The sequence below is a fragment of the Sorex fumeus genome, unplaced genomic scaffold (assembly GCF_029834395.1).
Source record: "Sorex fumeus unplaced genomic scaffold, SorFum_2.1 ptg000008l, whole genome shotgun sequence".
Classification (NCBI taxonomy): domain Eukaryota; kingdom Metazoa; phylum Chordata; class Mammalia; order Eulipotyphla; family Soricidae; genus Sorex; species Sorex fumeus.
In genome coordinates, this window is record NW_026606065.1 from 20,435,322 (window position 1) to 20,460,830 (window position 25,509).

General features: G+C 37.9%; 1 protein-coding gene across 2 annotated transcripts in view; it reads right to left on the reverse strand.

The window, feature by feature from the left end:
• The window catches only part of PHF3 (PHD finger protein 3), an 87,291-nt gene that overhangs the window by 36,337 nt on the left and 25,445 nt on the right, over nt 1–25,509 (reverse strand). For both annotated transcript variants that reach the window (XM_056109841.1, XM_056109840.1), the window contains 2 exons: nt 9,408–9,569; nt 2,380–4,162 (listed from right to left, as the gene is read on the reverse strand). In XM_056109841.1, the coding sequence (XP_055965816.1) occupies nt 2,380–4,162; nt 9,408–9,549 (1,925 nt within the window). In that variant the 5' untranslated portion in view covers nt 9,550–9,569. The remainder of the gene's footprint in view (nt 1–2,379; nt 4,163–9,407; nt 9,570–25,509) is intronic.

The following is a 25,509-nucleotide window of genomic DNA, read 5'->3' on the forward strand; positions in this document are numbered from 1 at the left end:
AATAGCTCTCATTGTGGATGGGGCCAAGAGATCAGAGATGGATGAAATTTCTTTCCAGATATGCCCTTCCTTAATAAATTCATATTCCTACATAGGGATTAAAAGAGAAAGATGACAGATTGCATAGAAGTACTTTTTTTTCTTTTCCTTCTCTTTTTTTGTGACAACACTATATCAAAGACATAGCAAAGGCTAGTTAATATGTAAAGGAAAAAAATTACTTAGGCTTCTTCACAAAATTAATGTAAAATGCTGCTTCCAAAATTACTTCCAGTGTTATAAATAATCCTAATCAATTATACAGGATGCACTCAAACCCTACACATCTAATATTCCAAGTCATGTTTCAGGCTGGGGTATAAATCTTATATAGACATTATATAGTATATATAGAGTATATATAGTTTTATGTAGTAGATACAAAAACAACAGTAAGACTAGTACTTAATCTTTATTTTGGGAAAACTATTGATGTTGGCAAAGTGACCGTTATTACTCTTGACAAGGCAAGCAGAGCAGAAGTTTAGCTACAAAAAGAGCTATTAATAATATTTGAACAAGGCCGTCAACTAGAGGCCAAGGTCACTTAAAAATTCATTCACTTCTTCTCAGACTTCTGGCTGCCTTCCTGTGAGAATAAACTACTGTTGTTTAAAAAAGGAAACAAAAAAACATTCACATTCACGTTTTAACATCCCTATTTCATTAGTCTGATCACTATGTGATAACTTTAGGGTGAAAAAGGTTTCATTAAATGATTACCTGAAAGTATCATCTAGTCCTAATTCTTAGGCCTAAAAATTTAGCAGCTCATTTAAAATATTTGGAAAAGGTATTTTAAATTAAAAAGCTTAAGGAATACATGCACTAGGGCCAATGTACTTGCTAACTTGTCATACTTGTTAGAAACTGAAATATGTTGTTCTCGAGTTTAACACTGTTGTGTTATAAAGTAACACAAACCAGGAGGGTGGGAGGGAAAAAAAATAATAGAGTAGCACAATCTAGAATTAGGCCACAAATTAGATCACAAGTGAAGAAATGCTTTCACACAAGCCTCTTTACTGTTGACAGAACAGTTACATGTAAGAGTTCCCGCCCAACTCTACCTAGATCTCTATCCACACCCCACACCTATGTATTAAGATACAGATGACTACAATGTCCCTCCCAAAAGCTTCTCTTTTCATGTTAATTCGCTTTTTATGCTGGGAAAAGTCATTCCAGTATTTGCTTTCATGACTAAGAATATTACAGTGTACGTCTTAAACTTTTTTTTTTATCTTATTGTCGTTGATAGAAGTTCCAATAGTTATATGAACTCCTGAACAGGATAATCTTGCAGCTGCAAACTCCATTTTCATCTCTTGTTTTTCTTTTCTTAAAAAGTTAACAAATGGGGCCAAGAGACAGTACAGTGAGTAAGGCACTTGCTTTGAATGTGTCTGACCCAGGTTCGATCCCTGGCATCCCATAAGGTCTCCTGGAGCCCCACCCAGAGTGATTCCTGAGTGCAGAGCCAAGAGTAGCCCTGAGCATTGTCAGGAGTGGCCGAACCCCTACCCCCCAAAAGTCAGCAAATAAAACATATACCAGAGGTGAAGTTGGGGGTGGGGGAAAAGTGTGGCAGAGAGTATGTAGGGAACATAGGGGAAGCAGTATCACAAAACTACAAAACACTAAATCAGGAATATCAAAGGGTCGTGCTCAAATCATTTTTCATTTCAAAAATGAAAATTCACAAAAAGTCTTCACAATTCACTAAAATATTCAAAAATGAATTACAAGCTTTCACTCTACTCCACGTTATATACAAAATTCATCTGGGTAATTAAACAGTTGCTTCAGTCATCAAATTTTATTACAAGGTCAGTTTTGACATCTACGAAGTAGTGGTAGAAAATGTGTTTCATTTTACTTCCCCCAAAATGTTGAGAAGAAAAATACTATTCCCCTTATGGCCTTCATACTTTATTACTAGTTCTTCTGAAGCCAAATAAAACATGTATTTTACAAGACCCAAAAAGTTTTAACAATTTTCTAATTAGCTGAAAGTATTTCTGTTGCTGTTTCCAGATGCGGTAACTAAATTCTTAACTGGTCACAATTACAAATATTACCAATTATATACCAGCTACTGCCAGGCTATGCCTTTTTTGAATGTTCTGCATTTGTAATTCAGTGTCTCCATGTTTCTATCATTTATCCAGGATTTATGAGGCTTTATTGTTTCTGTCAAAGTCTTTGTATGTTAAGTAATTTCCTTCTATGAGACAGTTCATACTAACCCCACCCTTAAAAGGCAATTTCACTTCAAGGTATACATCACACATACATACATACACACATACACACATACATACATACAAACACACACACCTGTTGCCATGTGGCTTTTTGCAAAACCCACACTGCTTGCTGGGAGTCCACACAGATTTGCTCTCAAATGGAGAACTATGGTCTGAGCCTTCCCTTTTCACTGTAGCTATGTTGTCTGGAATGAACAATGGTGGCTCATCTACGGAAAAATTTTTGCTGCTTCTTCTCTGGCGGGGCTGTAGGTTTCTCTCGGGCTTTCTCAGTTTCAGCTTGTCTTCCTCCTTAAAATGTTCCACAGTTGGATGTTCAAGCTCTTCTTTCACGTGACTGTTGCTTTTCATTGCTGTGACCAGTGGCTGAGGCTTATGGCACTGTTTCTGGTGGACTAGATGCCCAGTCTGTGCAGGATGTTGCGGTTCTTTGGAGCAACCAGGTGGACCATGAGACCTGTCATTCAAAGAATGAACTAAGGGTTTGGAAATCTGCACCAAATTTTGATCCTGTGATGTTTTTTTCAATATAGAATGAGCTTGATTTTTCATAGATTTGACCCCAGAATTGCACATCTGAGTCTTTGGATCTTTATCAACCTGTTTTTTTCTCACTTTGGCTGATCTATGAAAATTTTGCTGTGATTCTGGTTCATCAGCATTTCTTTTAACACTTTTGACATGAACTTTACTTTTATTGTGTACTGATTCATTCTTTGTTACAATAACTTTCTTCAGATTATCCATGGTCATGGTTTGCTTAGGAGGAATTACAGGTTTTACATGTTTAGATTTTGTATTTTTTGATTCTGAGCAAGGAATAGTACTTAACGGGCTGTTTTTGTCATTCTGAATGTTCGCTGCTTCATAAGACTCCATTTTAACACTTTCAACAATATTTAATTGTTTAGAATTTTGGTCAGGAACATCACTAACAACATTTTCTAAAATACTATTTTCTAGTTCTAAAGCATTAGTACCAACCACCTCTAAAGTTGATTCATGAAATTCAGTATTCTCTGACTGCTTGTCACTGGACTCTATGTCTTTACAATAACCCACTGGTTCTATTTCATGTCTCTGAAAGGAGCTCTTGTCTCTGTCAGTAATTTCCTGGGTATTCTTTAACTCCAAATTACATTCGTTTACTTCATCCACAGAACCAGACAAATCTCCAAGGCTCTTTTCTGTTTCATTTGGATTTGGACAAGCAGTATCACCAGAGACTGTCACAGAAGATGCAGGTTCCTCGATAATTTGGTCATCTTCATGGGGTAATTTGATTGCATCCTCTGATTCTTGTTCAATTTTCCCCCTTTCTCTCATTTCTGCAACAACAGTCTCATGAATTTTATCTGAAATAGAATCATTTTGCTCATGCTCTTCTTTATCTGAAAAATTAAACAATGGATTATCATCAGTCTTCATTTTACTTTCTGTCAGAGCTTCACTTTTCTTTTCTTCAATACTAACACATGTTTCTGAAAGGAGTGGACAATTTAATTCATGAGATGGCACATCTGCTTCACTTTGATTAGTACAGTTCTGTTTAGAATCTAATTCAACTTTATCCTTTATTTCAAGAGAAGATGACAATGAAGAATGACTTGAAGACACAGACACTTCTGGTTCCACTTCAATTTGTGCAGTATGACGAGTGCTTCTTCTGCTCTCCTTATGGTACTCAGGTTTCAGTGACGCACAGGTTTCTTCTTTAATCTGACATCTCTCCACTTGTTTCACCCCGGCTTTAGGGGTCGATACAGTCTTCCCAGATGCCCTTTTTGTGCTATTCAACGGTGCTGCATTTGAACGCTTGGCAATAGTGCTTTGTCGCAAACTTCTTACTTGTTCTATCACGAAAGGAAAAATAAATAAAATAACTTAGCTGTGTTGCCATATTTTTTTGTTTCAATGCAATTTAAAAAAAAAACACGTTCTTATTTTGAGCTATAAAAATATTTGCTCACTACAATGAAAATATACTAAAGTTACTGATGACCTTTGCGCACGCGCGTGTGTGTATACACACACACACACAAACGTGTATTTATATATAACATAAGCTAACCTTAACCTTTATCAAAGTTATATGAATTTTAGTGGGGCAATGTCTATAAATCTCAGAGAGCCATTATACCTTAATATGAGAAAGAAATAGTTTCATCAAGTTTCTTTTATACAAACAGTACCTGGAGTAAAATAAGCAAAATGAACAGTCTTTATACTAATGTCATCTTAAAGTCTGTCATATAATTTTATACATTTTTTAAAATAAAGCCAAATAAATTTATGTACAAATAAAATATAAATCAAATATTTTCATAAATAGCATCTTTCCATTGCAAAGTATAGTCCGAAAATAACTAATCCTTTTACGAATGTGTTTCACTTATCACTATTTTAGCATCCAAGCTATTCACAAGTATGAAATATAAACTGGAGTCAAGATACAGATCTACAAAAAGAAATCATAATTTAAAAGAATTAAGAAAACATAGAAGCAAAAGCAAGTGTGAGAATAATTTAATGAAGCTTCCCACCTATATTCCCACCAAAGAATGTATTAGTTTCTCTTCTTGTTATCTCCAAAGAAAGGAAAAAAAGAGAATAAAAAGAAAATGAGGGAAGCTAAATAATTCACGGCCACGGTCCTCCTGTTATTCATCTGTTTGCTCGAGCGGGCCCAGTAACATCTCCATCATGGGACTTGTTGTTACTGTGTTTGGCATATCGAATACAACACGGGTAGCTTGCCAGGCTTTGCCGTGCGGGGAAGATACTCTCAGTAGCTTGCCGGGCTCTATGAGAGGAGCGGAGGAATCGAACCCAGCTCGGCCAGGCCGGCTGCGTGCAAGGCAAACAGCCTATCGCTGTGCTATCTCCACTCCAAATAATTCAGTATGTGGGACAACAATCCATAAACCAATACTGAGAAGCTATATATCTAGGCCTCTGTGTATTCAATACATCTGAATTAGCTGTACGAAATTTAACACCAGTTTAAGTCTACCTTTCAATACAAAACCCTACTATGTATCAATGTGACTGATGAAGGTTCAATTCCTAGCACCCTACATGGTCCTGGAGACCCTCCAAGGAATGAGCACAAAGGGAAGCTAAGCCCTGAGCACCAGCTGTGGCCCCAAAACAAAACCAATAAATAAATAAATAAATCAACTATGAGGCCCTTAAATAAGGTATCATACATTTTTGGGCAGTTTGGGGGTGGGGAGGGGAGCACATTCAGTGGTGCTCAGGGTTTATTCCTAACTCTGCAATCAGGGATACTCCTGGTGGGCCTCAGGGGACCATATGTGGTGCTAAGAATCAAACTGGGTTAGCCATGTACAAAGCAAGTAAGCACCCTACCTGCTGTACTATCGCTCCAGTCCATACAACTTTATCTGTAACTGTCAGGCACGATGAGGATCCTGATGAACAGTACACTCTCAATCGCCAAAGTGTCCCAAATTTGCAAATTACATGGTGGGAAACCCTTGCCTATTCCTCTATCTGGACAAAACACTATCTGGCCTTTAAGTAATTAATAACATTATCTACCTAAGTGACTGCTAAAGATTATACATAAATAGGATATTTGACTATAAAGATATTTTGACAAAAGAAAATGTTTTTCAGAGGCTGGAAAGATAGTTTACAAGGTAAGGTGCATGCAGCCAACCCAGGTTCGATTCCTGGCACCCCATAAACTTGCCCAAAGCCTCAAGGGGTGATCCCTAAGGGCAGAGGTAGAAGTTATAAGCCATAAGCTCCCCCAGGTGTGACCCTCCCCTACCCCACAAAAAAAAACTAAATGTTTCCAAGAGTCGGGAAAAAGTACAATGGTTAGAGTGCATGTGCCTGACAGGGTTCAGTTCCTGGCACCGTATGGTCCCCAATCATTGCCAGGTGTGGCTCTGGAGTGATGTGAGTAATGGCCGGCATCCTCAGGCCACTGCACTGAACTATCAGCCAGGTGGGCTAAGAATCACCAGTGGGGCCCATAGACCTCCTGAGCATCCCTTGGGAGTCCCTTCTCCTCCCAAAATACTGACTTATGGGCTGGGAGTTAGGACATGGACCTTGAAGCATTGCTAGGTGCAGTCTGGAAGGAGTCTGAGCACTGGCAGAAGAGTGAAGAAGTGAGGCCTAAGTAGCATTACACCCTCAGGCCCTGTCATTAAACTGCTGGCCCAGATGGTCAAGAATGACAGAGCGGCCCCAAAGTCCCCTGAATATCAGCTGGGAAATCCAAATGTAAAAGGACATAACTGAAAAAAAAATGAGGGACTGGAGTGATAGTACAGCAGGCTGGGTGCCTGACTTGCACACAGATGACCAGGGTTCAATCTCCAACACCATATATGGTCTCCTTAGCTCTGCCAGGAAACAAAGACGATTTTGGAACCAAACAAAAGATGATCAAGAGGAAACTGATGAAAGAGACTCAAGAGAACACTAAGTAGGTAGTGCTGGCAAGAATCATTAATTCCTCAAAGGGTGGTAAAGAAATGCAAAATGCAAATAAAACAGTAAGATATCACCTCCCACCAGTTAAGAAGGGTATCAAAAATACTAGAACCAGCCAGTATTGACTAGGATGCAGAGAAAACATTGTTGGGATTAAAGTGTTGTTTTTTTTTGGAGCCTCTATAAAAACAGCCTGCAGATTCTCAAAAAACTGAAAATATAATTCCCAAGTTCCCATAAGGCCCAATGATTCCACTCGTTGGCATCAAGCCAAAGGATGCAAAAACATTAGCTTGAGCAAATATACGCACATCTATGTGCACTGTGGCACTATATATGTACATTTATACAGATACTATGCCCTATGTACACACTTTATATATATGTGCATTGCCGTCTAAAAGCCAAGATGTAGAAACAGCATAAGTGTCCGACAAAAGACAGGTGGAAAAAGTGGCATGGCTTATATATTACTCAGTTAAAAGGGAAGATGAAATCTTGCCTTTTACCACACCTTGGATTAAGCGAGAGGGTCATGTTAAGCAAAGTAGGCAGAGGAAGGAGGAGAAATACGAGATGAGCTCACTCACATGCAGTATATAAAGAACAAAGGAAGGGAGTGAACAGTGTCTAATACAGCCACTTCTTCCACTGTGAATACAGAAATGAGGTGATGGGGAGTGATGGGGGGGACTAAAAGTGATCTAACACAGTGGCAGAGGGTCTTGGGCACTAGTGAAGTATACTGTAAGCATAAACAGTAATACCATATGCACCCCTATCTTCTGGTGTAACCCAAAGGCCCCCAAGCAGTAGTCCTGGTGATCTCTGGCACCACAGGGCCAGAGCAGCACCACGTCCTCAGACCTGTGCGTTCGGCATTCTGACCTCATCGGCCAAGAATTGCTGGGAGTGGCTCCCTCAGTACCACCTGGGAGACCAAAAATATAAACAAACACTATTGTAACCATGTTGCCACAAGTATAATTTAAAAATAAAATAAGGAGGGAGCTAGAGAAACAGTACAAGAGGTAGGGTTTTTTTGCCTTGTACATGGCTGACTCAGTTCGATTCTGGCACCACACAGGTTCTGCCAAGCACAGCCAAGAGTGATCCCTAAGCAAGAAGTCAAGAGGAGTCAGCCCTGAGCACTGCTGGGTGTGGCCCATCTTCTCCTGGCAACTGCTCTTTTACACACACACACACACACACACACACACACACACACACACACACACACGCACACGCACGCACGCACGCGCACGCGCATCGCATTATCATAAGTATCAAAACCATACAACTGAAGAGGAACACTGCACAACTTCTAGAAGCTAATGACCAAATTAGAGAATCAGAATAATGTTCTCAACAATGAAATTAGTGGGGGGAAAACAGAAAAAGAAAAAGAACAGTACTTTCAAATTAATAGGGACAGGAAGAGTACAGTAAGGAACTTGCCTCACATGTGGCCGACCAAGGTTGACCCATGGTCCCCCATTTGGTTTCCCGAGCCTGCCAGTGATCCCTAAATCAGGAATAAGCTCTGAGCACCAGCAGATGTGTCCTCCCTCCACCCAAAAAAAAAAAAAAAACGAAAACAATTAAGAAAAAAAAATCAAAATTCTGAAAGATATTTCCAACCTTGAGTCCTATACACAAGACCCTGATACCAATGTGAGAACAGATAAAACATCTGCAAAAATACAAAGATTAAAAAGTATGTTACCTTTTCTCACAAAACGGCTTAAAGACAAGCTTCACAAAAATAAAGCTAAACAAAACAGACATACTAGGATCTGTTTAGACTCCTCTGGAGGAGTTAAAGAGAGGATCCCGGGCTATGTCTCAGGCTTATAGGATGAATACCAAACCACATAGGAGATCAGAAGTCTCATTTCTTCAATTAAAAAAAATATCAGGGTACCGGATATGCTTAAACACCTTCAAGAAAAAGTTAGATAACTTGGAATAATTGTATGCAATTACTGATATTGTACACCAAAAAAAACTGTGCAAAAATGTGTAAAAAATAGGCAAATAAAATTAAATCAGAAAGAAAAAAATCTACATTAATATAAAAATAACTAGTTTATTAAAATAATTATCTCTAATGGCACATAGAGTTGCAATAATAAAACTAATGGTGATAAATCGGTATACTACAAGAGCAGAAAACATGTTTGTCTGACTAAGATAAAAGAATACTCATTCAATTTCAATCAAGCAAGTGAAAAAATTATCTAAATCTGAATAACCAGAATGCAGAAGTATTACCAGAGACATGGAAATAAATACCCCTCCCAAACAAACTAAAATCAGATGGAAAAGTTAAAAAGTTTTTTCTGGGAAAAAGGAACAGGATGCAGTGCAACAGATACTAGAAATTTATAAAGAGCTAAGCAATTCCTTTGTGTGATTGTATGTCAACAAACGTTTTATTACTATACAATTTTTATTTTTATAACAATTTTTATTACACCAAAAATTCCGACGATCTCAAAATTGACTACATTCAAAATGCTCAGACTAGAAAACACAAGAAAGTATGATCACTCGCAAGTTCATACACTGTCCTATTTTTCCCTATTCTTTCAATTTTTTAGCTGGCCCTCTTGGGTAGATTACCTTGCGCCATTAAACGAGGTGATTTTCTTGGTGATCTTACTGAATTTTCTTCCACTTTGTCCCTCAAATTCCTGTTAGGTAAAATCAGTTCTTCTTCATCAATAGTATCATTGCCACTTTCTTTAACAACTCCTTCGTCCATAATATCGTCAAGACCAACAACTAGGAAAAAAGCAAACACAACAACAAATAAATTAATTTTAAAAATCTTGGATGTTAAGTAAAGGCAATACAGAAGATATTACAAGACGAGTCTAATGCAATACAACACAGTCCTGAAAATCTAGACCTATTTTTAACATAACTGAAACTGTCAATACCGAACTCCCAAATTCTATTTGTAACTGGTTAATGAGGAAGATTGCTATAATCTTTTTGGTTTGTCCTCAACTCTCACACTCACGTAGCATTCACTGCATCGTTGGGAACATCCTGAGCAACCAAGTACAGCTGGAGTACTCAGCAACCCCAACTTCATGATTAAATTTTGGAGCATAAAGTTTAACACCCTTTAAATCACCTTTAAATTGGTGATTTAAAGTTTGAGCTACAACTGAATGTATGCTTGGGTCCTGAGTGACGGCTCAGGAGTGAAGGAAGCATACCTTGTAGATGAAAGTTCCCAAGTTCTATCTTTCACTGGGAACAAGCATTGACTCAAGACTCAGCTGGCAAAGCACTGCCAGAAGTTGCCCCACAACCTAAGCACCACTGGGAGCATTAAAAAAAAGTATATGTTTCATCATTCTGTTATGCAATGAATCTGAAGGAAATAATAAAATTTAGCAGGAGTCACTGAAAAATTAATTGAGAGGGCACAACAGGGAGCTTAATCAGATGGGCACTCCACCATAATAAAATAGTTGTGCTAACACACATGCTCAAAGAATTTTTTTTTAAATACAAGATCGATAGTTTTGCCAGCTTCATTTCGGAACACCAAATTTAAGACTTTTAATCCCAATTTTATATATACAATACATGCACTGCAAACACAAATATATTAGTAGAAAATGAAACCTCCAGAGAGCAGAAATAATCCCTAGTGTAAAAAGAGTATGTGGAATTACGGAGATTTTAAGCATTGTTGTACTTTATCTGTTTTCTAAGTTTGCTACAACTTGTAATTCGCATTGAAATCAAGAGAGAAATAATTTTTTTAAAAACTTGGAGAAGGTAACAATGTTTGTAGGCAGGAAATAAAGAAGCATTTTATAAATTTTAGGGCTATATTGCAAAGCATCATCAAGATTTGCAAGCTAACATCCTAAGGTCAATCACCTGGTTTTATTTCTTCTATTTCCTACTGTACCTGACATAGCTAAGCCCTCATCTCTTCTTGTTAAGTTTTAAACTTCTGAATATCACATCCTTCTAGGTCACTACTCACTTCTAAGTGTTAATTATCTGCTTGCAGATGTCTACAGAGTGGAGGTTTTATGGGTTGGTTTTCCTTGTTTATACTCATTCCACTTCCCCCTAAGTAATGTTGTAATTCAAATGATTCCCAAAGTTATTTTTTCCATTCATAAGCAACTGACATCTTCACTACACTGTCTAGCAGGTTTCTCAAAGTAAACATTTGAAAATAAGCACTACTTCCATTCATTCCTCTTGCACTCAATGAAACTGCTCCTCCTCTCTTTCCCAGTAATGGTCAAACTTGAGAACTTTCCTTGGTTCCATTTTCCACACATTCCACATTCAAGCAATCAGTGTGCCTAGCAAGCTCTAATCTACAAACTACATCCTTCATTTGACCATTTACAGACCATCACAGTTACCATTCTACTCCAAATCACCATCCTCACCTAAATTCTACTAAAGCATTCTCATACTGTCTCAGGTTACAATTGCAAATGTGCATACACTTGCAGACTTTATTCTCCATGCAGTCATTTCAATGAGATTCTTTTAAAATTCCTTTAAGTCATTCACTACCATTCTTCTTTCACGCCTCTCCATGCCTTCAACATAGCAGATTCATGTCCAAATCCCTAGCCAGGAACACAAGGTCCTCAGAAGAACTTCCCTAGCCAATTTCTTTAACTTATCTCCTACCAAACTATATTATTCATTCTGCACCAGTAACACGGGTCTTTTCCGAACACAGGCAAGTGAAAGTCCTATCAGTCTTTGTACTTGCTACTCCCTTGGCATGGAGTGTTTTTCTCCCAGATACCAGTATAATTCACTCTCTCCCTACATTCAGGTTTTACTCAAGTATCACCTCAGAAAAACCTTATCTCAAATGTCTTATCCAAAATGTGTTCCCATCATTGTCTACTGACCCTTAGCCTATTTAATCTTTAAAATGTGATTTACTACCTTATTAAATATCTGCTTATTAACTAACTTTCACATGAAAATATAAGCTCTACAAGTCAAGAAGTCCATATGTTGCTAAACCTCCAAGAATCTAGAAAAGGTTTTCTCAAAATGGCTGGTATCTACCCTTTGGTGAGAACAAAAAAGACTTAGGGGAAGAAGGGTGTTTTCTGTGCTAAATGTAGGTTGATTTTTCAAAGGGTGAAGTAATATTTTCTGAAAAGGGAATAACAGGACAAATAAACTTTGGAGCTTCTCACCTACAACCATAACCTAGAATGCACTGGTTACTATCTTATATATTTGCTAAATACAAAAACTAGGATAAAGGAAAAATTGGAACTATGTATATCTTGATGGGGGGGGGGAAGATCATCCTCCAAAGATAAGAAAAATTTCAAGCAACTAGGGAGAGCAATTACAGAAGGGGGGAAAAAAGGAAAAGAACAATCTACCAATCTGACACAAAGAAGCAGGGGGTCAGACGAGAGATTTTAATATGATTAACTAGAAACAGTAACTGCAGCCTCATCTTTTAAAGAATTGTGGTGGCGAGTATGGTGAAGTTTATGATAATAAATATATTACAGAGGTATAAGCTATATGCCTCAAATGTTGTAGTATAGCAAATACAATGAAACGTTAGCTTTGTTTTTTTAAAGAAAGTAATAGTGTCAGAGCCAGAAAAGAGAATTACAGGAATTAAAATGCTCTGTTTGCATGCAGCAGAGTCAGGAGTAGACCCAAACACCACTGAGAGTACAGCAGCTCTTCCCTTCCCGGCGCCCCCAAAAAGGCAAAAACAGAAAAGGGGTGCAACCAAATAAAACCAAAATTAACAAAAGTGGATTTTCTATACAAGTGACAGAAAAAAGGAAGGGGGAGGGGAAAGAGGCAAAGGAGAATCATTTTTACAAAGAGGAATAGGAGGGAATGGAAAGGAGAGAAAACAGAGAAGAGCGAGGTGGAAGAGGAAAGGAAAGAAGAAAAGAATCAAGACATCTGAGCATGTTTGCATGTGCTAGAACTAGTCTGGAAGGAATGTGATGCCTTGAGGTCCCATCATCATGCAAAATCCACTTATGTCAGCAATTATAATACCTTGAACTGCAAGAAAAGCTTCTGCAAGGTGAGCTTTTCAAGAAAAAGTCCTTTCCATTTTCCTACTTATGCTGGCAATATTACCTTTATCTCGAGAAATCCATTTTAGAGTAAATCAAGTTCTACCCAACACTCCCCCCTAAAAACTAAAACACTAACTTTAACTTAGTTTTTCATATTCTTCTATAAAAGATACCAGAAATCAGAGAATGTTCTGGTGACTAGCATATTTAAAGTGCTCAGAGCAGTATCTGGCACTTAGAAATTCCCCTACTAATTTCACTCTGCCCTGCCCCCCAGTTCTGAATGTCACCATCAAAAAATAAGTATTCCTGGGGTCAAAGAGATAGAAAAGGGGTTAAGGCATATGCTTCCATGCTGCAAACCCCAGTTCAAACCTTGTTACCACCTGGTCCTCCATGCCTCCATGTGCAGTCCTGAGTCACACAGAGATGAATGAGGTAATCCCTGGCACTGCGAGCAGAGCAACACCACACCCTCAGGCCCTAGCACTGACTGTAGCACAGGAAACCAAGGACGGCCAAGAGGGCCCCCAAACTTCCTGGGCACAGCTCGTGAATCCACCACCCTCCAAAAAACATATGTATTTCTTCTCCCTCACTTCCTCAACTGCCCCCAGAACAACTTTAAAAAAAAAATACTGAATAAGATCAGAAAGTACAAGGGTTTAGGCTTGTACTTGTCTTGACACAGCTGACCCAGATTCAACCCCCAGCACCTCACTTGGACCTCAGCACCAGGAATCACCAGGAGTGATTCCCTGAGCACAGACTAGGAGTAAGCCCTGAGTACTGCTGGGCGTATCCCCCAAAAAAACCCACGAAATAAATTTTAAAATAAAAAGTACTGAATATGAAGGGCGTCACAAGACACACATTTCCAGTTACAATATATAAGTTACAATTAAATGTTTGTTTTGTTGTACAGCACAATGACTATGATTAATAATACTCAAACTGAATACTTGAAGCAGCGAGTAGATCGTTTAAGTCCTCACCACATGAAAACAATTTTGCATATATAGGTTTTACAGATGTTAACTAGATTTATTGCCACAAATTTTTCCCAGTAGAAGGGGTCCTCAAATAGCACACTTTCATTTAAAGTTATTTTACTATATCACTGATGGGGAGAAAAAATATTCTGGCCCAGTATTTCTCTAGTTTTACTGGACAGCAGATGTAAAGACGGCTGAAGGCACTTTTTCAGGAGTGTATTTAATTGCTATTGCTAACTGAATAGAAGTCGAATACACACTGTTCTTTGCAGAACACGGCCTAGTCTCCAGGGCTCCAGAGTGCCACACCCGTGAAACAGACGGAGTCAGTGTTCGCTGGCCATTTAAAGAGGGACTCCGCAGATCTATCCTACAGAGCCACCAAAATGGGAACTTTGGGGTCACAGAACAATGAAAGCGTATTTATGATCATGAAATAAAGAGGGAGATGCTTTTTCCTTTTCCTATACTCCAGAATTAGGTACTACTTTTCTGATTTTGAAATTCTGCAAAAATTGATAAGTTATACTTAGACAACTTGAGAGTTTAGAAGTTCTTCCCATTCTGTCAGCAAATGGCCCTAATTAAGCCAGCAAAGTTCTGATGCCAGTCAAATATATTAAGTGACAATATCTAAGTATCAGTCAAATGTCAAAGTCAAATATTTAAAAACTTCCTAAACACTTTAAACATCTGACTTAGTTCCAACCTATCTTTTTAGCAAATGGGATTTTAAAAAAAAAAAACAGAAAACAGGGGCTGGAGCAATAGCACAGCTGGTAGGGCATTTGTCTTGCACTCGGCCGACCCGGGTTCAATTCTCAGTATCCCATATGGTCCCCCAAGCACCGCCAGGAGTGATTCCTGAGTGCAGGACCAGGAGTAACCCCTGAGCATCAGCAGGGTGTGACCCAAAAAGAAAAAAGAGAGAGAGAGAGAGAGAGAGAGAGAACAATCCATTTGGGAATTAAACACACGAAATTTCACCACACATGGAAGTTTAAATTACTTTACTATCATACAAATGGAGAATCACAACGACAATATGAAACATCACATTTTATATATCTTACCTTAATACACTGTGGTAGTATAAAGGTCAGACCCAACCTGACTAGGGTAGCTATTATTTTTTATTATAAAAGTTGGCACTCAGTATCAGACTTACCCCCCCCCCCTAAAAAAAGAGACTATGGTATCTCTGAAGTATCACAGCAATAATATTGGATGTCTATTTTTCAGGGCTTATGTTTTGAAGATTAAGAAAATACATAAATTCTTCCTCCTAGCAAAATAGCCAGTTTTTCCTCTAGTATTACAGAAGACCACACAATCTTTATCTTGGTTTTTTGTCTGTTTTGGGGCCACACCTGGTGGTGCTCAGGGAACCATCCAGGGTGCTGGGGATTGAACCCATGGTGGCCACGCGCAGTGCAAGCATCTTACTTACTTGCCGTACTATATCACTCTGGCCATACCAATCTCAAATTTGATCATCTGATAGTGAGAACTTTTTTTCAAGATATGTAAGTCCATACATTCACTGAAAAATGAGATAAAAATAAAGCCAATAGTATACATTGATACATACCATAATTTTGCATAGAGATCCAATCATTTCGTGGTGAATTAATCATTTTAGATATTACCACATTCAAAAAATAATTTAAAAATATATTACTTAATTCTTTCTTTACAAAAAAGTGGAAAATATATTTTCCAATGGGTAAAAGAAGGCTAATCCTTTAATTTTTCTATTGAATGCATCTATTTGAACTTACAGCTTCCATAAAGATTAATGATTTACAGACAGATTCTCAGCTTCTTAGCAAGACTCAGTAACAACTTATTGGCACCATTGAATTTCAAGCTAAAACATATACATAAGTATTTATGCATATGTATAAAGAAGATTGATAGATTTATCTATCGAAACACTCTGAAATACTGTCACATGAAGCTAGAATTTTCTTCAGCACAGATTTTTTTTAGTTATTCAAAAGGCAGTTCTGATGCACAGATCTGCAATGATGTAGTGTAACTGCTTCTCAAGCTTCATATTCTCACACGCACACACTTATATCAGGAGCTAGACACCAAACTGCCAATCAAGACTGCTGTTATTTCTGGATCTCCCCCACGCCCATTTATAATCCATAGCTCATTTACAACGTTTTAGGTGGAAGGTGTAGGACACAATGATGGTGGTAAAGCGCCGTAACAGGATGCACCAAAATCACAACTATCAACAAGTAGTGGGGGAAAGGTAGGGGAAAAGAAAGATAATGGCACTGGAACAGAGTTGGAGGGTCATGACACCATGGCAGTGTATGAAATAACTTTGTACATTACTGCTGTAAACATAAACAGTTACCCTATTATCTATCGCTTTTTTAATGTTTGCTAAGAGTTACCAAAAGTAAAAAAAAAAAAAAAAGTGAATACATGAGACTGCATTTAAAAAGACAGAAAGATAATACTCAGGATACTAGAACCAGCACACTAAACTGATCCCATTCTAAAAGCTACTGTTAGGAAACAAAAGAACAGAATACTTCCAGTCTATCAAAACCATGTTTAATAACCTCTTGCAGAATTCAAGACTAAAAAATGCTAAGAATTTAGAAAGCATAGTATAGAAGGAAGTATCCCAACTTGAAGCAACCAAACCACCACCAAAAAGCTCCTCTCTCAGAACCATGTCAAAATTTTCAGGATACATGCACAGAAACTAAAGCTTCTTGAGCCACACAACTTCTAAAATCCAACTTAAAGGAAATACATGAAATACATGAAAACCTACTACTTAAAATTGTTGCAAACTAATAAAAACAATTGGGAATAAATTTAATATAGTAAAATATCTGTATACTAAAAACTAGAAGGCAGTGATTAAAGAAACTGAAGACATAAAGTAAATATAACGTTTTCGCTCTCATAGATTAGAATACTGTCGAAATGTCTATTCTTCCCAAAGATATCTATGAATTCAATAGAATTCAATCAAAATTCCAAAAGCATTTTCCACAGAAATGAAACAATCCTAAAATAGGTGTAAAACCACAGTAGACCTCAAGTAGTCAAAGCAATTTTGAGAAAGAACTAATCTGAGGGCATGCCAATTCCTGATTTGAAACAGTTATTTCAAAGTGACAGCAAAGAATAACAGTACGGTATTGATATAAAAATGGACTTAAAAATCAAAACAAAGGCTGAAGCAATAGTATAGTGGGTTTGGCCCTAGCCTTGTACAAGAGGAAACTGGGTTCGATCTCCAGTATCCCACACGGTCCCTTGAGCCCACGAGAATTAATTCCTGAATACAGAGCCAGGAGCAATCCCTGAGCACCACTGGGTGTGACCCAAAAAAAAAACAAGAACCAAACTAAACCAAACCAAACAAAAACAACAAAAATCAAAAGAGAATAAACAAAACATGCTGGAAGATAGTACAGCAGGCAGGGTGCTTGCCTTGCACATGGTCAATCAGGATTTGAGCCCCAGCATCCCATATGGTCTCCCAAGCATCAGAAAAATTAATTTCTAAGTTTACAGCCAGGAGTAACCCCTGGCTATTGTTGACTATGACCCCTTCCCCCAAAAAAAGAATTAAAAAAAAAAAGAAGCAAACCTACACATGTATGGTCGATTAATCTACAAATTAGCTAAAAATACGCAACAAGAAGAACGACCTTTTCAATAAATGGTGTTGAGAAAGATGAATGGTCACATGCAAAAAAATGCAATGATCTTGGGACTGGAGTGATAGCACAGCGAGTAGTCGTTTGCCTTGCATGCAGCCAACATGGCCGACCCAGGTTCGATTCCCAGCATCCCATATGGTCCCCCGAGCATCGCCAGGAGTAATTCCTGAGTGCATGAGCCAGGAGTAACCCCTGAGCATCATTGGGTGTGACCCAAAAAGCAAAAAGAAAAAAAAATGCAATGATCTTAATTTATCTAATACTAAACATAAAAATCAACTCAAAATGGATTATAGACTTGAAAGTAAGGTATCAATCCATAAAACTATAAGCCACAAGCTCTTTGGCCTTGGTGGCCTTAATTCTTTTGACAACAAAGACAAAATAATAAATAGGAGTGCATTTAAAAAAAAAACTTCACACAACAAATGAAACCAACAACAAAAAGCAAGCTACCACATGGGAGAAAACAAGTGATTAATACCTGGAACAGGTAAAGCCCTTGGAAAACTCAACAGAAAAGCAATTTTTTAATTTAACAAAAGAGCAGGTGAAATGAAAAATTTTCCAAATTGTATTCATGTATGGTCATGACATACAAAAAAAAATCTGTAAAAGTAACATGAAAAAAATAATCAACATCAATCACCAAGGAAAGGTAGATGGAAACAACAAGGTACCATCATAGAACTACTCTAACAGCAGTGAAAAGACGAGGAGTCAGGGAGGTGCTAGGTGCTCCCTGGGCCAGACCCCCAGCACAGGCCCACATTGCTGGACCAAACATCACTGGAAGTAATCCCAAACCCTCCACTTCCTGGTATTGCTAGATGTGGCCACTATTAAAAATAAAAGACAAAAGATAACCCATTGTTGACAAGGACATAGTGAAAAGTGAGTTCTTATGCACTGCTGAATGGAAATGTAGCTTCCCATTTATTCAACATAGAAATGAATACTGAAGCTCCCCCAAATATTTTTTTAAATGCCATTGTGATGATCTAGTTGTCCACTTCTGAGTATAAATTAAAAGTAAATGAAGGGACTGGAGAGAGAGTACATTGGGTAGGGTGTTTGCTTTGCAGTGGCTGACCCAGCTTCAATACCCAGCATCTCATATGGTCTCCTGAGTACCTCCAAGAGCCAAAAATAATTCTTGAGTGCAGAGCCAGGAATAACCTCTGTGCATCACCAGGTGTGACCCAAAAAGAAAAGAAAAAAAAAAGAAAAGACAAGGCCAGAGAGATAGTACAATGGGTAGGGTGTTCGCCTTGCACATGGGCAACACAGGGTTTGATCCCTGGCATCCCATATAGTCCTTCAAGCACCATCATGAGTAATTCCTGAGTGCAGAGCCAAAAGTAGCCTCTATGCATCACCGAGCGTCATCCAAAAAGAAAAAAAAAAAAGTGAATGAAAATAGTACACTGAAAGATAGTGCAGTCTCCATGACCACAGCACTATCATTCACATTAGTCAACACACAGAAATAGCATGACCATCAAAGAATGAATAAAGACATCAAAACATAAGATAGAATGGGATATTACTCAATGAAAAGGAAATCCTGCCATTAGGAACAGCAAAAATAGATCTTTAGGGTAGTATGCTAAATCAAATAAGCCAGAGAGAAAGACAAATATCTTTTGACATGAATAATTTCAAAGAGTCAAACAAAAATAACAGAAATAGTTAGAAAAGAGAACAGCAGAGATTATGAAATGAAGAAATTAGATGAGGATGATATTCCAAAAGTGCACATCGAAAGTATAGTTTCTCAACTTTGTAGCTGTGCGTCTCACTGTGATTCAATTGTTTAAAAAGTATAGCCTCTTCTACAAGAGGGGCCAGAAAGATAGCAGAGGTGGTAACGTACCAGTCTTGCACGTGACTGATGCTAGCACTATATCTCTCAAATACCACCAGGAGTGATCCCTGAGCACAGAGCCAAGAGGAGTACCTGAGGAACACGGGGTATGGCCCAAAAACCAAAAAATATAAAAGAAAAACTAAAATAAAACATGGTATGTTACCACCACTGTGCCTCATAATTCAAATAATTAAGACACAGAACTCTAATATTCTCATAGAGGTGAATCCTTTCACAAGGTATGCATAGACAAACACAACGTATATTTTATTATTTTAGGTCTTTTACCTCATAAAGCTCCAGCAAGAAAGTTAAAGAGCATAACCATGATAAGAAAAAAACATGAACTCTGCAATAAACACATAAAAAATTATCAGAACTTGGTAAAATATGAGAAGAAAATTTTAATAAAAATACCTGACAAATACAGCTCGGTAGGGCTTTAATATAAAAAGTGAGTATTAAAACATATTTGGTCTTGAAGCAACTTTATGTATGCAACTATGCATACGGATAAATATAGCAAAATGAATCTTTACACACAGTTCAATGAAGCAAACACACATTCAATCCCAGGCACCATTTATGATCCCAGGAGTAATCCCGAACACAGGTGGGTGGCTGCCAAAACAGCGAAAACAAAAATTTCCCACAAGTGTCAGGTATATTTGATATATGTAACAAAAGCTCTTATCATTAAAATAGTGCTCTAGGGTTATCACTAAGACTAAATTAGTGACTTATCTCTAATTTCTTCTTTCCCCCCTTTATTTTGTTTATTCATCAACAATTAAGTTTCAATTATTTACCATGTATACTGCCAATTGACCAGTTTCTTAAGGTAAGGTCCGGGCTAAAGATAAAGACACATGCTTATGCAAATAGGGAAGGACCTGGGTTTGATTACCAACATGAACACCACAAAAAAAAAAAAATATTTAAAGCCACATTTGAAGTTGTGTTATATTTTTCCTTCCTTTGGGGGAGAGTGGCACCAGTAGGGAGGATGGGTAACATCTGGCAGTGCTCAGGGCTTGCTCCTGGCTCCGCATTTAAGGAGGACTGAACACAAGGCAAGCACCTTATCTGCTACACACCAACTCTCTACCCCTCCCCTTTTTTTCTTTTAAGGAGCTATTGAATGTGTTCTAGAAAATGACCCATCCACAATTATTAGTATGAAAACTGGCTTACTTAATATGGTACTGGTGTCAGGGGAAGTGATGGTAGGTGCAGGTGTGAAGGAAGTGATTGAATCCAGGACCTCAAACAAGCAAAACAGGTGTTCTACCACTTGAACCATATCCCAGCAACAAATGAACATATTTTTACATCAAAAAGGGAAGAGCTGGGCTGGAGCCTTATAGAAAAGCAGGTAGGGAGTTTGCCTTGCACATGGCCAACCCGGGTTCGACTCCCAACATCCCATATGGTCCCCCAAGCACTGCCAGGAGTGATTCCTGAGTGCAGAGCCAGGAGTAACCCCTGAGCATCGCCGGGTGTGACCCAAAAAGCCAAAAAAAAAAAAAAAAAAAAAAGCGCTCAGGGGCTGCAGCGATAGCACAGCAGGTAGAGCATTTGCCTTGCACACAGCTAATCCGGTTAGATTCCCAGCATCCCAGATGGTTCCCTGAGCACCACCAAGAGTAATCTCTGAGTGCAAAGCCAGGAGTAACCCCTGTGCATTGCAGGGTGTCACCCAAAAAGCAAAAAATCAAAAATCAAAAAAAAGGAAGAGCTCAAAAAAATTTGTTCTATGCCCTACCCCTCTTTGTTTTGTCATCAGATGTAATCATCTCGCCAGCTCCTACTCTGGAAATCGGTATCAAATGTTAATTTATTGTTTAATCTGATTATTCAATAGTAATTATAGTTCAGAAAAACCAAGTAATGTAACTTTTCTTTACCAGAAAAAAATGTTTAAAAAAGCTAAAATTAGAAAATCACTTTGCTACAACTTATTCTACCAAATATCATCAATAGATACATCAAAACATGATAGAAAAGGCTAATGAAGTACTAAATATTTGCCTGAGTTAGATTCTTATAAGTATCTGTCATCTCAATCATTCAACAAGATGAGATTTGATTATTTAGCAGCTATAACCAAATTTAGTAATAAAACCAAACAATTTAAGACATCTGGTTGTACAATTCACCTATGAAGAATTCTCATTAAAATATTTAACTTCAATCAAGCTTTGGAACCTAATTTATATTTTACAGGAAATAAGAGGAAAAGAATAAGTCAAGTGAACAAAGAAACAACATCAAAAATCTAAAATTTTGAACTCTTTTGCTAAATTTAGCTCACCAGACAAGTCACGCTTATAATACCTTTCACTAACTTTCATATGTACATACATATCTAAACATATATCAACATATAAATGCTAAGCAGTCTTCAAAAGAAGTCTGTATATCTAATAAAGATATATGCACAACCAAAAGCATAAGAAAATATACTATGCATATACTTGTAATTGGGCTGGAGCGATAGCACAGCGGGTAGGGCGTTTGCCTTGCACGCAGCCAACATGGCCGACCCGAGTTCGATTCCTCCGCCCCTCTCGGAGAGCCCGGCAAGCTACCGAGAGTATCTCGCCCGCTCGGCAGAGCCTGGCAAGCTCCCCGTGACGTATTCGATATGTCAAACACAGTAACAACAAAGTCTCCAATGGAGACGTTACTGGGCCCGCTCGAGCAAATATTTGTAATTAAACAAATTAAAACTAAACTTGCCAATATTTAACCAAACTAACACTATTTCTATGCTACAGTAATTTTCTTGCTGGATTCACGCCAGCCAAAATTTACTGAGTGAGATCCTGAGAATAGTAAAAATATTCCATGAAGTGGAAGAGCTGACCACAAAAATTCATTTGTATGCAACACCGCACCTTGACACAGGATGTCATCGATTAACTCTATACGGTGGGGGATATGGCTTCAGAAGATGAAGCACATACCTGATAATGTGTGCTTGCTTCCTGGCACCTCGTAGTCCCAACCATTAAGTTTAGTTGTCATACCAAGTCAACTAATATGACTTGGTAAGTATATACTCCATTTCAAAGATGTGCCTTCACTGAGTCACTTTTTTTCAATGATAAAGACCTTTAAAGTATAAAGGGGCAAGAGAGATACTTACGGGGTTAAGATGCTTGCCTTGCACGCAGCCAACCCCAATCTGCTCTCTGGTACTTTAAAATGTCTCTCAGTTCTCCTAGGAGTAAACCCTGGGCAGTCTGGAGTAAGCCTGAAGCACTGCCAGATGTAACCCCAAAATCCAAACAAAAATTCAAGAATAAGAATAACTCACAAGACCAGAGAGATAGTACAGAGGTTAAGACAGTTGCATGGCAAAACCAGAAGGGATCCATCAACAGAGAGCCAGGAATGGTTCCTGAGCATGGCTGAGTTTGACCCAAAACCACCCACCTATGATAAAAGTAAGCGTAACTCACAACCAAACATATTAACACATTAAAAATGGAGTCATAAGACAAAAAATTTTTAAAATAATCCTCAAAATTTATCTGAAAGTTATAGTTTTAATAAATTCAAAGAATAAACACAATTTAAATTACCTATAACATTAAATATATGTAATATAATAGAGCAGATATACACAAATATACATATAAATAATGACAAACCTCAAAATGTTACTAATGAACATGTATGTCCAACAAAAGTTTGGATATGCTTCCTTTCGCGAATTAAAACCTCACATTTGTATGGTGACAATTTTTAATCTACCTTATTAGATGCAAACCCTTTCCAAGATATGGCCAACACACTATAAGGAAAAATGGTACATGGCACTCTCGATATATGAATGTAATGGCATTAAATATATGTAATATAATGTAATTACTTTCTTAGTGACTAAAATCCAACTGGATAGCTATAGGACTCATCTCAAATGAAGCAAATACCATTTTTAACAATAAATTCATCATTTTCATGAGGTCTGTCACCATGTAGTCATATCAATGGAACCTCATCACTCAATTATGAATACACATAAGCAGCCAATTCTAAAGGGCAAAAAAACTTTCTGTGGATAAAAAACAAGGGTTCAAGAAATTTAGCTCATGAGAAACATATTTAAAAATTCAGAAATAAAATAAAAGATGAACAAGAAAAAGGATGCCACTGACTTTTTGAAATCTTAGGGACAGAAGCCCAGAAAGACCGTGGTAGAGTGTAGAGGTAAGTTGGGAGGGGGGAGGGGGTGGCCTGTGAACAGCCAATCTGAGTTCAATCTCTGATACATAATAGTTCCCTGAGTGTGGCCGGGAGCGATCCCTGAGGACAGAGCCAGGAGTAAGCCTTGATCACTGCCTGAAGTACTCTCCAACACACACTCCAACCAACAGAAGTGTTCGAGGACAGTGGTTTTAAAAACAATTCTGTTTCACAACTCTCCACAGAGGGCCAGAGAGACAGTACAGTGGGTAAGGCCTTGCACGTGGCCAAACCTGGTTTGATCCGAGGCATCCCACATGGAGCCCCGAGCACTCCTAGGAGTAATTCTTGAGTGCAGAGCCAAGAGGAACACCTGAATATCATTGGGTGTGGCCCCGCTCCCATTTTTTTTTAAAGTCTAGCTCATTCTATTGTATTTAAAATTTAGTGGTTAAGATTTTTTTAAGTGAAAGCATTTGAATCTACAAATAACTATTCCTAATATTTTAAATAAGGAAAATAAATTCAGGTTTATATATTTTTATAGCTGATATAGGTCCATTATGTTTTCTTTAACTGTTCTTAATGCATATTTTAATATCTGGTATACATTCTCTCCAAAATATTTCACTAGTAACCTTTTACGAACACATTTTTAAAATCAAAAAAGTATTTTCTATCTGTGATAATAACTATGCATTTATCAAATTATACTTAGTTCAGGGAAGGGTGAAAATATATCACCTGGTTGAGTCTCCTACAAACAGAGTACACCACTATCCAATAGTAATCGTTCAATAATCACAGAAATCTACTTTTAAATTAATTTCATAAGCTAGTAGTAGACAATGTAGCTTGTCAGATACACCACTTGTCCTATTAAGCAAACTTAAAAGTACTACATCAGAACCAGAGAAGTGGCCAGTGGGAGAGCACATGCCTTTCCCTGGATTTGATCCCCACCCCCAACATGACTCTACCCCAGCACTACTGGGTGTAACCCCATCAACAATTTTTTATAATCATGTTATAAGCAAAATACTATCAAACATCATTTTGAATGAAACATCTCATACTGAATAAAACCACTCATACTATATTCTGAACTGGTCCCTACAAGGTGTACACTGGAGGGGTTCAACCCAACTTGTGAAATAGTCTCATTGTAATCTAAGACAGTGATTAGTTGATTCAGAAAAAGGAGGCAGATCAATTATACTTAAAATATTATCATATTTGGATATTACTCTGCCTTAGTAAATTTTCAGTTCATCATCCATGATAGTTTGGCACTTTTGCTATGTAAATACATATCTAGTAACTAGCATTCAAATGGCCACAAGAGACATAAGGGAAAAATCTCTAAGGTAGTCTAAAGAGGTCCTAAGGACCTAACGACATGGTGGGTGGGGGGAAGGAAACATGGACATTTTTGTGGTGATGATCTGCATTAACCTTGCAACAATACTATGAACTTTAACACTATGATACCTAAACTATCATTTTGGAATGTTTTTGTTAAAGGCATTCTCCTAAGGAAACCAACCCATCATTAGTGGAGAAAATAACAAGAAATTCTGCATTCCTACCCTGACTGGAAGAAAACACAAGAATAATCAACTGGGGCTGGAAAGAGTAGAGCCTATGAATTTTTCTCAATAATCTACCACTTTAAACGTGGGCTACAGGAGGCTGGAGAGAAAGTACAGTGGGTAGGGTGCTTGCCTGGGTTCAATTCCCAATATCCCATATGGTCCCCCTAAGCACAGCAGGAGTGATTCCTGAGCACAGAGCCAGGAATATGACCTGAGCACTGCAAGGTGCAGCCACCAAAACAAAAAACAAAGCATAACATGGGCTATAAAACAAAAATTATCTATGCCAATT